This window comes from Acomys russatus, chromosome 30 (assembly GCF_903995435.1).
Source record: "Acomys russatus chromosome 30, mAcoRus1.1, whole genome shotgun sequence".
NCBI classification, from domain to species: Eukaryota; Metazoa; Chordata; class Mammalia; order Rodentia; family Muridae; genus Acomys; species Acomys russatus.
In genome coordinates, this window is record NC_067166.1 from 24,656,406 (window position 1) to 24,670,310 (window position 13,905).

At 45.8% G+C, this 13,905-nt stretch overlaps 1 protein-coding gene across 2 annotated transcripts in view; it reads right to left on the reverse strand.

The window, feature by feature from the left end:
- Nucleotides 1–8,518: 8,518 nt before the first annotated feature.
- Nln (neurolysin) overlaps nucleotides 8,519–13,905 on the reverse strand; it is a 48,742-nt gene continuing 43,355 nt past the window's right edge. For both annotated transcript variants that reach the window (XM_051172345.1, XM_051172343.1), the window contains one exon: nucleotides 8,519–9,264. In XM_051172345.1, the coding sequence (XP_051028302.1) occupies nucleotides 9,179–9,264 (86 nt within the window). In that variant the 3' untranslated portion in view covers nucleotides 8,519–9,178. The remainder of the gene's footprint in view (nucleotides 9,265–13,905) is intronic.

Genomic DNA, 13,905 nt, shown 5'->3' on the forward strand with positions numbered 1-13,905 from the left:
CACCATGGGCTACAAAGTGAAACCGTCTCGAAATGTCAACAGATGGGGCACATAGCACAGCGGTAAAAGGCCGTGCTTGGCACAGGCAAAGCCCAGTGCCACATGCAAACAAAAAGCAAGACAACAAAGCAGAATCAGTTGATGAGTTATGAAAGGCTACAAAAGGTGCTTTTGCATTCAGCACAAGCATTTTCATCTCCAGGGCCCAGGCAAGTGCTCTACCACGGAGCCACATCCCCAGCCCCAGCACAGACTGGTTGGAATGGAGTTTCCTTTTGCGTTTACTCTCTCTTTTGCCCATAGGCTTTAGGACACTGGTTGCTGTTTAGAACTGGACGGTTGTGTAAAAAAGCACCACCCTGTTCCCATCCCTCAGTTTAAAAAGCACCTTGATGTGTTGTGCAGAACTTCACCAACATTTTCTGCCCCAGACTTCTACTGTGTCCACACAGGTTACCCCAAATCTTCCATTTGTGAGTGTGGATCTCTGGGGAGAAAGGGATTCTTCTTGTGGCTACTTAGCTCAGGTGAAGCTTATTAAAGAACTAAAGAATTGAAGTTATGTGACCATAAGAAGCAGGCATTGGCCGGGCGTGGGGGCGAACACCTTTAATCCCAGTACTCGGGAGGCAGAGGCAGGTGGATTGCTGCGAGTTCGAGGCCAGCCTGGTCTACAAAGTGAGTCTAGGACAGGCAAAGCTACACAGAGAGACCTTGCCTCAAAACAAAACAAAACAAGCAGGCAGTGGAAGCTCTGTGAACGTGAATTTCCATTTCAGTTAGAAAGACACTGCCAGGCTGCTCCTGTTCTCCCCAAACTAAGGTGGGTTTAGAAAGGACAATGCGGCCAGGCTGTGGTGGTGCACACGTTTAATCCCAGTGCCCAGCTGGATCTCTGTGAGTTTAAGGCCAGCTTTGTCTACAAATTGAGTTCCAGGATAGCCAGGGCTGCTACAGAGAGAAATTCTGGAAAAACCAAAAGAAGAAGAGAAGAGGAGGAGGAAGAAGAAGAAGAAAGAAAGAAAGAAAGAAAGAAAGAAAAGAAAGGGCAGGGCAAAGTTGGTCACTTCAAATGACTTTGACCTCAGGAAAATGTCACTGATCAGGGACTCTGTTGGAACATGGCCCAAAAAATGGAGTTGTGTAATGAAAATTCTGAATGCTTGTGGGAAAACTCCAAGAAAAAAGACAAGAGTCTTGTGACCTGTTTATGTATTTATTATGTATACAGTGCTCTGCCTACATGTACACCTGCAGGCCAGAAGGGAGCAATGTATACAGTGCTCTGCCTACATGTACACCTGCAGGCCAGAAGGGAGCATCAGATCACATCAAAGTTGGTTGCTGGGAATTGAACTCAGGACCTCTAAGAAGAGCAGTCAGTGCTCATAACCTCTGAGCCATCTCTCCAGGCTGTGACCTGTTTCTTCAAAACACAGCATTGCTCTTGGGATGTGTTGCTGTGGTCCTCCCAGGTGTAGCGGATAGAAGTGAGTTTACTTCCATTTTCTCATTACAACTGGCTACTGTTATTTGTTTATACGACTATGGAAAAATGTGGTTTAGCCATGTCCGGCTTGTCCTTATGACAGTATACTCTACTCAGGTGGCTCTTTCTCCCCCAATGCCCACCCCACCCCCTAGACAGGGTTTCTCTGTGTAGTTTTGGCTGTCCTGGACTCACTTTGTAGACCAGGCTGGCCTCAAACTCACAGAGATCCGCCTGCCTCTGGGATAACAGGCGTGCACCACCCTACTCGGCTCAGGTGACTCTTCTAATCTGAGTTTAAATTGTCTGAGTTTAAAGGTTCTGATCAAAGTTGGCTATCGCATGAAACTTTAGTCCCCCTTGTTTTTAGGCTCCGTTCTCTCAGGTTCCACGGCCTCCAGAGTGGTGACAGGACTCTACAAAAGGAAAGGTACAGTAGGTGGAGCTGTGGGAAGTTCTCTCACGCCACCTGATCCCACATGGAAATTCACTGGCTAACTGGAATGGCAACTGAACAAAACAGAAGCAAACAGCGTCTGGCTGAAGATTTTATAATTGAAGCTGAGGCTGAGCGGGCCATGTGCACGCTGAGCACAGTGACCACATTGTGCGTCCTGACAGAAGACCCGCTTGTCAGTCACACAAATGATTAAGACCACCGAAGGGCATCTGACTGGGGACAAGGATGACAAAAATGCATCTTTAGCTTTTTTTCCCACTTTGTCCTGGACACACAGACACTGATGCCGGCTTTGTTCTGGGATGAAGTCTGACATTCCTTCTTGGACTTACCCCGTCAGTACCACGGAGAACATTCCTGCCTATAACCCCTCCTACCACTCTTTGAAAGAAGGGCTCTTTTCTTGTCATCCAGCAGATGAAAGCAATATAAAAGGTAGAGTGCAGGACTGGGCTTTTTTATTTGCTGGTCATCACTTTTTTCTTATGTTAAACAACTGTCATAAATACTGCCAAGACCTGTGGTTTCTACTTGACAATACATGTCAATATTTGAAATGCATTTATCCTTTGGGCCAGGAATTATATTCTTTAGAATGTATTTAGCAGATAAACTGGCAGACGTGGAAAACAACACATCTCTGAAAATAATCTTGGTAACATTGTATAAAATGTCCAAAGACTGGGAACAAGGTCAGCGTGGTGGGAGGTAGGGTGGGGGACATAGGGGGCACATGGGGTGAGGGGGTGGGGTGGGGTGTGTAGCTCAGTGGGAAAGCATTTGCCTACCTTGTAAGAGGCCCTAGAATCAACCTCAATGCTGAAAGAAAAACAGAACAGAACCCAACGGAGTGGAGACAATGTACATATTCATCAGCAGAGAGACGACTACATTACCACACATACAGTCGGCAACCATGGGTTAAAAAGCAGATCTCCAAGATGGCGGTAAGACGTTGTCTTGGAGGGCGGGGCCAGGGCATACTCTTGTGAGAAGCACCTCTAGAAGGCTGTGGAAAGTGCTGGCAATACATCCACCTTGGGGTAGAACTAGACAGGTGAGAGACAAGGGTCGGGAAGAACTTACTCTTCACATTGCCCCATTTTTTTGGGGTGAGGTTCAAGACAGGGCTTCTCTTGTAGCCTGGCTGTCCTTCATTCGCTTTGTAGACCAGGCAGGCCTTGAACTCAGAGCGATCTGTTTGCCTCTGCCTCCCGAGTGCTGAGATTAAAGGCGTGCACCACCACCGCCTGGCAGAAGAACACTCTTTAGGCTTTCTACTGATCCACGGAAAAGGGGGAGGGAAGCAATCATTTTATTAGAAAAGCCTGTGGTGGCAGATGGCGCCACTTAAAATTCTAAGGCATGATGATACAGTTGTGTAATAAACTAGGGTTGGGTGAAAAAACAAAGAAAGACATTTAATACCTACCTTTGTACTGTGATTTACTTGACTGCGTTGTGAACTTATTTGCCTTCTTGACGACGTTGTGAGGATTTAGCATTGCCATGTCTGTTTTTCATCCTCAGTTCTAGGACCAGTGTGTAGTAGGTATTTTATAGTTTTTGGATTAAAAAAAAAAACAGAAGTTCAAAACATATTATCTAAAGTGGTGGTTTCTTTTTCTTTTTCTTTTCTTTCTTTTTCCTGATTAGGGGTCCTCCTACGCCCAGTTCCTGCCCTGCTTGAGATCCTGTCCTGACTTCCTTCAATGATGATCCGTGATGTGGGAAGCGGAAGGCAAACAACCCCTCCCCTCCCCACGTCGCTGTCATGGCATCTCCTCACGGCAGCAGTAACCCTAACTCTAAGATATGAAGTTCCAGGTTCAATCCCCAACACAGGAAAAAAAACGAAAGCCCAGCTTTAGAATACATACCCACAGAGAGCAAAACATTGAGAACCATTTAAAAATTTGTTTCCTTTGACAACATACTCTTAGTCAGTGTTCTATTGCTGTTCAGGGACGCCATGACCAAGGCAACTCTTGTGAAGTGTTGAGCTGGGGCTGATGAGGAACATGGGAGATACAGAGGAAGACATGGTGTTGAAGAAGCAGCTCAGAGTTTGACATCCTGATCCCCAGGCAGCAGGGAAAGAGAACTGGGCCTGGCAGGGGCATTTTTTTGAAACCCCCAAACCCCACCCCCAGTGACATATTCCTCCAATAAGGTCCCAGCTACTCCAATAGGCCACACCCCCTAATTCTTCTCAAGTAGTGCCACTCCCTGATGGCTAAATGTTCAAATATCTGAGCCTTTCGGGGTCATTCTCACTCAAACCACCACAGATATATTTGGTTATTTTCAACCCTTTTCACACGCTCCCACTCCTACCGAACTTTTCCCAACAAGTCCTCTCCTACCATCTTCCTTTTTGCATGTTTTATTTTACTTTAGACTTTTAAAGTTCCTTTTCTTTAACAAAAGATTTCTTTCATCTTCCCTTGTTCCCCAGACACTCAGCACTTCTGAAAAAGGTACATGTTTTATGTAGAAAGATGCCTCTACCAGATGTAAAAAAGAGTTTTCCTTTTATAACTTAATCAATTAAGCTGGGAGTTATGGCACATGCCTTTGATCCCAGCACTCAGGGAGGCAGAGGCAGGTGGATCTCTGTGAGTTCAAGGGCAGCCTGGTCTAGAGTGAGTCCAGGACAGCAAAGGCTACACAGAGAAACCCTGTCTTGAAAAATGAAACCAAACAAAACAGCCACAAAAAACCCCCAAAAAGCAATTGGTGCTGTAGGTTAAACCCCGGGCATCAAAGCATGCGAGGAAAGCACTCGACCACTGAGGCCCACAGAGTAAGATTCACTTACACATTTCAGCTATTGTAGAAAACGCAAAAGGTAACTTAAGAGTGAATGTTTATCAACATATGATTAACTCTTCCTTGTAAGGCAAGGACTCTGGAGGGCGGTGGGTACAAGCAGGGAGTAAGGATCAGTGTGGAGGAAGGCTAGACAGACAAATGCCATGAAACAGCTGTGCACGCAATTAGCACTGAATGAGTGTAAACTCTAAGGGAAGAAAAGTAACTGTTTTGGGTTGAGGAGCTTTTGGCTTGATATTGGTCATATGCTACTGCTAAGTCTCCCATCCTTAGTCTCAAAAAATTGATTTTTTTTCTCATTGCAGTGAGCAAATCCAGTAGAGTTAAAGGACGGGGCTATGAACTGGAGGGCAATGAATCCAGAAGATCCAGCCTAGTGTGAAGGGTGGGTGTGGCAGGGCGGAGCAGCAGCAGAGGCCTGCTCTTGGCGTTTCCCTCTTCCATTTTATTATGTGTGGGCTTCAAGGATGCTGAAGACAGGTCTCCCCTCTCTGTATCCTCCCTGGGAATTTCTTTACAGACGCACCTAGAGATGTACCTCAATCAACTAGGGGTTCCTCAATCAGTCAAGTTGACGATGAACATTAACTATTATGTCAGATTCCAAAACTGAGAAGCTCTGACAATTGTTATGCAGGCTAGCTACAGAAGAGTGTGGCACTTCAACTATAAATAATCTGCGTGGAGAATGAGGAAAACTACACCATGTCAATGCCTCTTCTGTTTGTGTAAGGTACATGCACTGTGCACACTTTTATGTGCATTTGTGTGTGCCAGACTGCACATAGAGGTCAGAGGTCGATAGTGGTGTCTTGCTCTTATGTTTTGAGACTGGTTCTCTTCACTGAACCTGGGCCTCACCACGTTGTGTAGGATGGCTACCCAGTGAACTGGGGATCTACCTGACATCCTCCTAGCACTGGGACTACAGCCATCTACTGCAACAGCTGGCTTTTATGTAGGTGACAGGGAGCTGACCTCTGCTCTTCAGTGCTCCCCTCCTCCCCCCCCCCCCCCCGTCCCTCTCTCTGAGACAGGGTTTCTCTGTGTAGCCTTGGCTATCCTGGACTCACTTTGTAGACCAGGCTGGCCTCGAACTCACAGCGATCAACCTCCTGGGTGCTGGGATTAAAGGCACGTGCCACCATGCCCAGTTTCTCAGTGTCCTTTCATCACTCTCACCTGATCAACACAGAAGAAACCTCAAAGCTTACCTGTGTCGACGTACGTAGCACTCCTGAAAGCCACAGATTATTTATGAACACTCACCAACAGCAGCACAAAGTTTCTCAATCAACAATCAGGGCTGCTCCTCACACTGAACTGGAGCCTTCTATCTTCTAACTGTATCTTTACGCTCCAACATTATTAGACATGATGTCAGCTCTCCCATATTGTGCAAGTATTTGAAATGAGAATTCACTAGGGAATTCACTCTCTGGATGAATTTTCCTCTTGAGGGCTATTTCCAAAGTCATCACTATGTAGTTCTTCCTTCTCCAAACACTGTCATGCTTAACCCAAGCCACCTCAGAGGAGCTTACCGTATTGGAATCCCGAAGGACTTTTGACCCGGATACAAACCTCTCCCAGTTTACTCTTTGAAGACTATGTGCTTCCCACTGGCCCCTCCCCACAAGTGCCAAACAGTGAGTAGCTACTGAAACTTGGCCGGAAATTTGCCAAGACTTTTCTTTGCCAAGTATCATGTCCCACTGAGGCTTTATCCCGACCTGGCAATGGGACTTGACTAATTTTGTCTGTCTCAGTAAAGGAGTCTTTTAGTTTTAATAACATGATCATATGCTACTATTCCAGCTGCTGTTACTTAGAGGCATACAGCTTCTCTGACGACACATGCTGCAGACACTGTATCACGGGCAGAACATTTTAGGGCAGCGCCTGGGTATCTGGAAATAGCCGGTAGAAAAGCTTGAGGACAGAGGAAGGACACAGCCGAACAGGCGTACCAAACTTGTATCTTTTTTGGGGTGGAGTGGGGTGTAAAGACAGAGTTTCTCTGTATAACAGCCCTGGCTGTCCTGGACTCACTTTGTAGACCAGGCTGGCCTTGAACTCACAGAGATCGGCCTACTTCTGCTTCCCAAGTGCTGCGACAGGCATGCACCACCACGTCCAGGCCAAACCTTTATCTTATGAGGAAATTGAACATGCAGGAATATTCAGCCAAATATAAACTCAAGCAGAGAGTGGTGGCATTTGCCTGTAAAGGTAACACTGGGGATGGCGGGATGGCTGGGTAGCTGGGTAGCTGGGACTCTGGGCCTTTGCTCTCTTTTGGATACAAGCTTAACATTAAAACACAAAAGAAAGGTAAGCTCATTCTCATGGACAATAGTGTAACTTTATTGTGTGCAGTCTTTCACATATCAATTACTAGCCTTTCCAAGTGAAGTAAGATTTATGATAAAGTTATTCTGAAGGAGACATACTGGCAATAATAAAAAAAAAAGCTGAAGTTTTTTCTTTTCTTTTTTTTTGGGGGGGGCGGGGGTCTGAGAGTGGAAAACAAAAGTTGGGGGTGGGGTGGGGTACGGGTGGGAAAGATGTAAGAAGCTTCCAAAAGTCTCTAACACCCCCATAAAAACAGTTGAGGAGAGTGGAGCGCCAGCCCGTCATGGGTGAAGAAGTTGGAGGCTTGATGCCCAGCACTGCAGAAACCAAACTACACACACACACACACACACACACACACACACACACACACACACACACAGACTTTCTGTTTGCCAGCTCTTGGTACTCTGTGCTGTGTATAACTTTATTATACAATATAATATTTTATTTAACCCAAAGTCCACTTGGTCTAAAGAACATAAAGGCCCTAACTTTGTCACCAGCTGGCAAAGTCATCCTTCAGGTATGCGTTGAGAAACAACTTGAAGCTGGTGCAAAGTGTGTTCACAGTTCATTTACATTTTCTTCTCAGTATCCTACTGGGGTTCTTTTTTGAGTAGCGTCCTGGAGCTAAAATAAATGATGGTGTGAGCTTACTAGTCTGCAGCTGAATTGGAAATTTAGGCCCCAATAAAAAGAGCTAGAGATCTGGAGGTTCACTTAAAAGTCACTGTATGAAACAGGCTACTGGAGAGCCTTTCCCCACAGCTCGGCTGCCCACGCAACACCTGGGAGCAGCTGTTCTCAAATGCTCCATCCCACGTACTCTGTGGCGTTCCACTCCGTGTCGCCTCTGCCCATGGGACCTCCATGCACTGTGACATATCAAGGTCACAATCTCTTGTCACTGTGATATGTCAAAGGCCTCTGCTCACAGTACCTCCATGCACCGTGACATGTCAAGGTCACAATCCCTTGTCACTATGACATGTCAAGTCACAACCTCTTGTCAAAAACACGAGATTTGAGCTGAATGTGGTGACTCACACCTATGATCCTAAGGCTTGGGAGGCTGAGGCAGGGGAATTACTTCGAGTTCCAGGCTAACCTGGCAATGGTGCGATGTTGCTTCAACAAACAAAATAAAAAAAAGCAAAGTAAAGAGAAAGAAATCCATAGCGAAAGTAAAAGAAACAAGAATCCAAAAGACTCCTGAGTTACTCCACTTTCTCACTTATGACTGCAGTCAAAGACTTGATGTCTTTCATGTGGACCTGAAATTGGGGTTCCAGTGCAAGACTCAAAACTAATTTTTAAAAAAATTGTCTAATTGAACTTTTAGAAAGAAAGAAAGAAAGGAAAAAAAAAAAAAAAAAAACCAAAAACCCAACCCAAATCTAAGTGGGGGACCATGATTAAGTTAGAAAGCTGAGAATCACGAAGCCACTGTATAAAAGACTGAGGTGTATTCCACTGGCCGTGACACTTGCCGGCAAAGGCAAAAAGTTTCACTTAGCTGTGAGGCAGAGGGTCAAAGGTGACCAAGGCTCTGAGAAAATATTTACCAGAGAGAATGTGATGATTCATTTATCAGCCCAGAAATCTCAAGTATAAAACTTCAAGATATAAAAGGATCAAATTATATCATGTATGTGATTCAGTTTAAAAATTCTTAGCCCTCTTACATTATATTATCTAGATTATAATAGTAAAAAAATCAAATTATATTCATATGAAACTTTTATCAAAAGAAATCAAATCTGTTTTTATGAAATTTTATAGTACAATTATTTTTAGTGGGTCTTTTCTTAGGTCACAGTATTTATAAATCCATTTACATCTGTATAATTCTTAAAATTAAAAAAACAAAAGCAAATCAATAGAAATCTAACTGTTCATTTGTAAAACTCCCTCCAGTCTCCAGGCCAGCAGCACACGGCGGCGTTGGCTCTTCCTCCAGTCACGCACGGCTCTCAGGGTCCCCGGTTCACGAAGCACTCAGGCCTCGACTCATTAGAAATGCTTTTTGGTTTGGCTCACGTTGCAAGAAGTTCTGGAGCATGTCCATGCCGTCCAGAGACCCCCCAGGCTTCAGGATTAGGTTTCTGTATTTCATTCCAACCTAATAAAAGAAAACATCATGCCTAATAACTCACGGGCAGAGCAACCCTCCAGGTCCCCAGACGCGAGAGAAAGGGGTGAGGTAAAGGGGCTCGGGCTCAGCATAGGCATTCTCTTCACAGCGCAGCCCGCCCCTTCCTTCCCGTAGTAGAGGGATCTGGAGCTTCAGCCTTAGGTCTTCCCTGTCCCCTGTTGCTGCCTTGAGGCCTTAGATTCTCAGCTGTGAGGTGACAACGTGGGCAAGCAGGCACACCTACAGCCCCCTAGCCCGTTTCCACGGTGATTCTGAAGGGTTAGCAGAACAAGTTTTCCTGAGCCTACGGGGCTGCGCGAGCCTCCAAGCAGGAGCATGGCTACTGTCCAATGGCTTCATGTTTTTTTTTTTTTTTTTTTTTTTTTAAATAAGGGGTTCATAAAAAATAAAAACTCCACAAAGAAACCTACACCAGTGACAAGCATTTCAGAGGGGTGAGACTTGGGCTGACAGAAGTCTTCAGGGATGGAAGTCTGGAATTTTAAAGCAAACCACAGTTCCCCTGCTTTTATCCACATAAACAGGCAAGCAGATAAGCTGAAAGAAAGCAGCTGCTACGCATCCCACAGCAGAACCGCTCAGTTCCCGTCAGACCTTCCCCTCGGTCCTGGTAATGAATCCAGTGAGTCCTGATTCCAGACGCACATATAAAATAAACAGATACCACTCACATTTATATTTATTACGTGGTTTGACCAATAGGAATGATAATCTTCTTGGGTACAGGGAGAACTAGGGAACTGACAGAGATTAAAGCAGTTTCACCTTGGATGGAAAACAAGATCCTGCTTGTTTAAACCATCAGAGAGTGAACTAACATGTAAAATAAGACATGAGTGAAACCCACTAACTTAGACAGACACAAACCCATCTAACGCCTACAAGAGCCGGGAATAAAGCCTTGGGACTGTCTCTGTGTGTAGCAGAAATCACTTGTAACTCGCAACTCGTCCAGCTGATGTGCCCGATCTTTTGACACTCTGATATGTTGTCAACATGTACAAAGTTTACACACATGCCTGGGATCCCAGCACTTGGGAGGCAGAAGCAGGGGGGATCGTTGTGAGTTCGAGGCCAGCCTGATCTACAAAGTGAGTCCAGGACAGCTAAGGCTACACAGAGAAACCCTGTCTGGAAAAGCCAAAAGTAAATAAACATAAAAAAAAAACCAAAAAACCAAAAACAAAAACAAAAACCATGCAGCAGCATTAACAGGAAAAAATTTTGCAAAACAAAACAAAACCTCAAAACATTTTAGGTAAGTTGATGATTGTGTTTTGGCCTGTCATACTCACAGCTCTTCTCAACTACATAAGGCCCAGTGCCTGAGGCAGGCTCACATTTGATACCCTGAATTCTAGTTAGGAGTAAACAACTAAAGTCAGTGCTCACTAAATTCCCAAGCAGGAAGACTTACACAGTTATGAAGCACGCATGTAAGCTTAACTTCCCTATCAACAACATACTAAAATATTTAAAAAGTGAAGTTCCTGTTTTTGGGTCTCAGGTTGGCTTCAGACGTGGCACGCAGCCAGGAATGGCCGTGGTCTTCTCACCCTTCGATCTTTACCTCCAAAGTGCTGGGACCACAGGCGCGGTCACTACTCCTGGTTCATACCATGCTGGGGATTGAACCTAGGCCCTGGATAGGCCAGGCAAGTACTCTACCAACTGAGCTATATCTACAGCCTCATGGAGTTAATAAATACTTGTTTAAACAGTGCAAGCGAGGCACAGAGGCGTGCACCTGTACTCCATGCTATTGGGGAGGCCGAGTGGGGAGGGGCAGTCACTTCACTCTACTGCAACCGCAGAGGACCATTTCAACATCTGAGAACTTTTGTTTATTTTTTCAAGACAGGGGTTCTCTTTGTAGCCCTGACCGTCACTCTGTAGACCAGGCTGGCCTCGAACTCACAGAGATCTGCCTGCCTCTGCTTAGAGCCACTGCCCTACTCAACACGTAAAACTTGTATTTATCGTTGAGTTTTGTTGATCTTGTAAGTCCTCAAAATCATTGTTTTTTGTTGTTTGTTGTGCTTTACATTAATAGCAAACCTCAGACTGTTTCCTCAGCTGCATCTGCGTCATTTCGGTGTTACAGAGCTCTCTGTGGCTACTATCCGCACAGCACCCGCAGCATGGTGACCATGGCTAGTGCGGCTCTGAGGACACAGCAATCCTGCTGCTTTACTTGTGGGCGTCCTATGAAAAGCGTCGTAGCCATTGTTACTGGGCTTGCTGGCTATCGTGCCCATGAGGATTTGGAGCTGTGTTCAGCTTGTGCCATTTTGATATGGAAAAGAAAAGAGTAACACGTTTAAAAGTGTTCTCCCCAGATGGTCTGCAGTAGTAGCGTCATTCCAACAGTAATGGAGGTGTTTCTTGTCGTAGGCTCCATCACTCTAGGAAGGATATCAGAGCTCCTCAGACCAAACACACCCGCTTCCCTTCAATTTCCCTCATCACTGTTTCAAATTAGTGTGTGGAGCAAGGAGAGCCTGGGCTCTCTGGGCACAGCGGTGTAGAAACGGCACAGGCAATGGAGATTAGTTTTATAGAATTATGAAAATATTTAAAACCTTGTATTAAGGGAGACTTAAACTATATACAAACAGTTGAGAGCACAGTGCGGTGAATCTACACGTCTCTATAGCATAGCGGGTCCTGAAAGGTGAAGCATCACCGCCATGCCTGGCTTACTCAGCTTCTAGGATCTGCACAAATCCCAAGACCCTGGGATCAACTTCAGGGGTCTCTGATGCCGGGCAAGCACTCGCTCAACTGAGCTACATCTTCAACTGCCCATTATTATATTGTTCTTATTACTGAGACAGGAACTACATAGTGTACTTGCTCTCCAGTTCTTATGTCCCTGCCTCAGCCTGCCAAACACTGAGATGACAGGTGTGTCTCATCATACTTGGCAATAATATTTTTCCTCAGACATTTCATGTTCAAGCTCTGCACACTACATATACTATTATATACCATTGTTTATTAAAAAGCATGATGGTGCATGCCTTTGATCCCAGCAGAATCAGGTAGATATCTGTGTTTGAGGCCAGCCTTGTCTACCTAGTAAGTTCCAGGCTAGCCAAGGCTACATAGTGAGACTCTGCGGAAAAAAAAGAAAAAGGCATTTATACCTCAAATATTACAGAAAAAGAACAAAACAGTAAGGCAACAGCCCAAGATGCAACATCTGACAAAGCAATAGAGTTTAGTGGGAAGGCAAAGGCAGCAGAGGAGACTTGTGCAGTGTTGTGAAGAGATGGCTCAGAGCCACATCAGAGCAGGGCACTGTTTAGTCTCAGAACATGTGACTCTGTACAGCTCAAAGTCTCCCTCTGCTTATGCCTCCAAACAAGCTGATTCAATTTCCTCAATTATAGAGCAATGGTCTTTTAATAGCTCCATTTCCCTTACAACGAGGCTTTGAGAAGAGTTGAAGAGTCATTTTGGTAACAGGACCTAGCTTTTGTTAAGGAAAAAAGCAGCTGTTAGTCCATGTTTTAGAGGGTATTGCACTCTCAGAGAGAGGGGCCTAGTCGGGAGGACTGGGTGCCACAGGTGGGAGGAATGCTGACCCCCAGCCATTCACTGGACTGTCAGGAAGGCAGGGAGAGCAGCTCTCAGGTCCCCAGGGAGACTCCAGAGTCAGATCCTATCAGCTCTCCAGCGAAGGGAAATCAGTCTCCAGAGGGTCAGAATCCTGGAAAGGCAGCGCGTGTCTTCTGGCACTGTGCAAGCCTTTTCTAACCCTGAGGGTTTCTAAGGCAAGGGTAGACGGTCTGGAGTCGGGCCCAGGCTTGAACAGTGGCTTCGAACTTTAGCTACACAGCATCTGGCCTTGGCTTCCTTGGCTGTAAAATGGGAGGCTAAGAGATCGCAAGAGACTTCGCCTCCACTATCAACGAGGAAGAATGCTCAGCAGGAGGGAGAAGGCCCTCACTTTACCAAGAGTGTTACCCTTTTGGGCTGTATTTCATAGCAAAGGTAACTGCCCTCTGTAGGATGCTCAGCACCCATCAGTAACGAGAACACCGGGAGGAAGGTGGACTGGCTCCTACCAGCTTTGTCAGGCTAGCCTCCTTCCAATGTGGGGCAGAGTGAGAGCCCTGCCCAGGACAGACAGGACGTCTGGGCACCTGGCATCCTCCTCCACCTGTCTGAAAAGTGGACTTTGAGCTATTTCATAGCCCATAATGCCCTCCCTGTGGCACACCCTTTGTTTTTACTGAGGGTGGGGTGATCTAGGGTAGAAAAAAAACCCAACACTCAAAATACAAAAACAAAAAACCAAACCAGGGCCAGGTAGTGGTGGCGGTGGTGGCGCACACCACTTAGGAGGCAGAGGCAAGTTTGAGACCGGCCTGGTCTACAAAGCAAGTCCAGGACAGCCAAGGCTACGCAGAGAAACCCTGTCTCAAACAACAACAACAACAACAACAACACCCACAAACAAAACAAACAAGATACCTTTGACAAGGAGCAAGGTGAGAAAGAGAGGAAGGCTGGTGCTGGGAGTCACGGGGACGGAGGGAACAAAGGCAAGAGGGACCATCTGAACCTCACACCAAGCTCCAGTTAGTGAAGAGAGAAAGG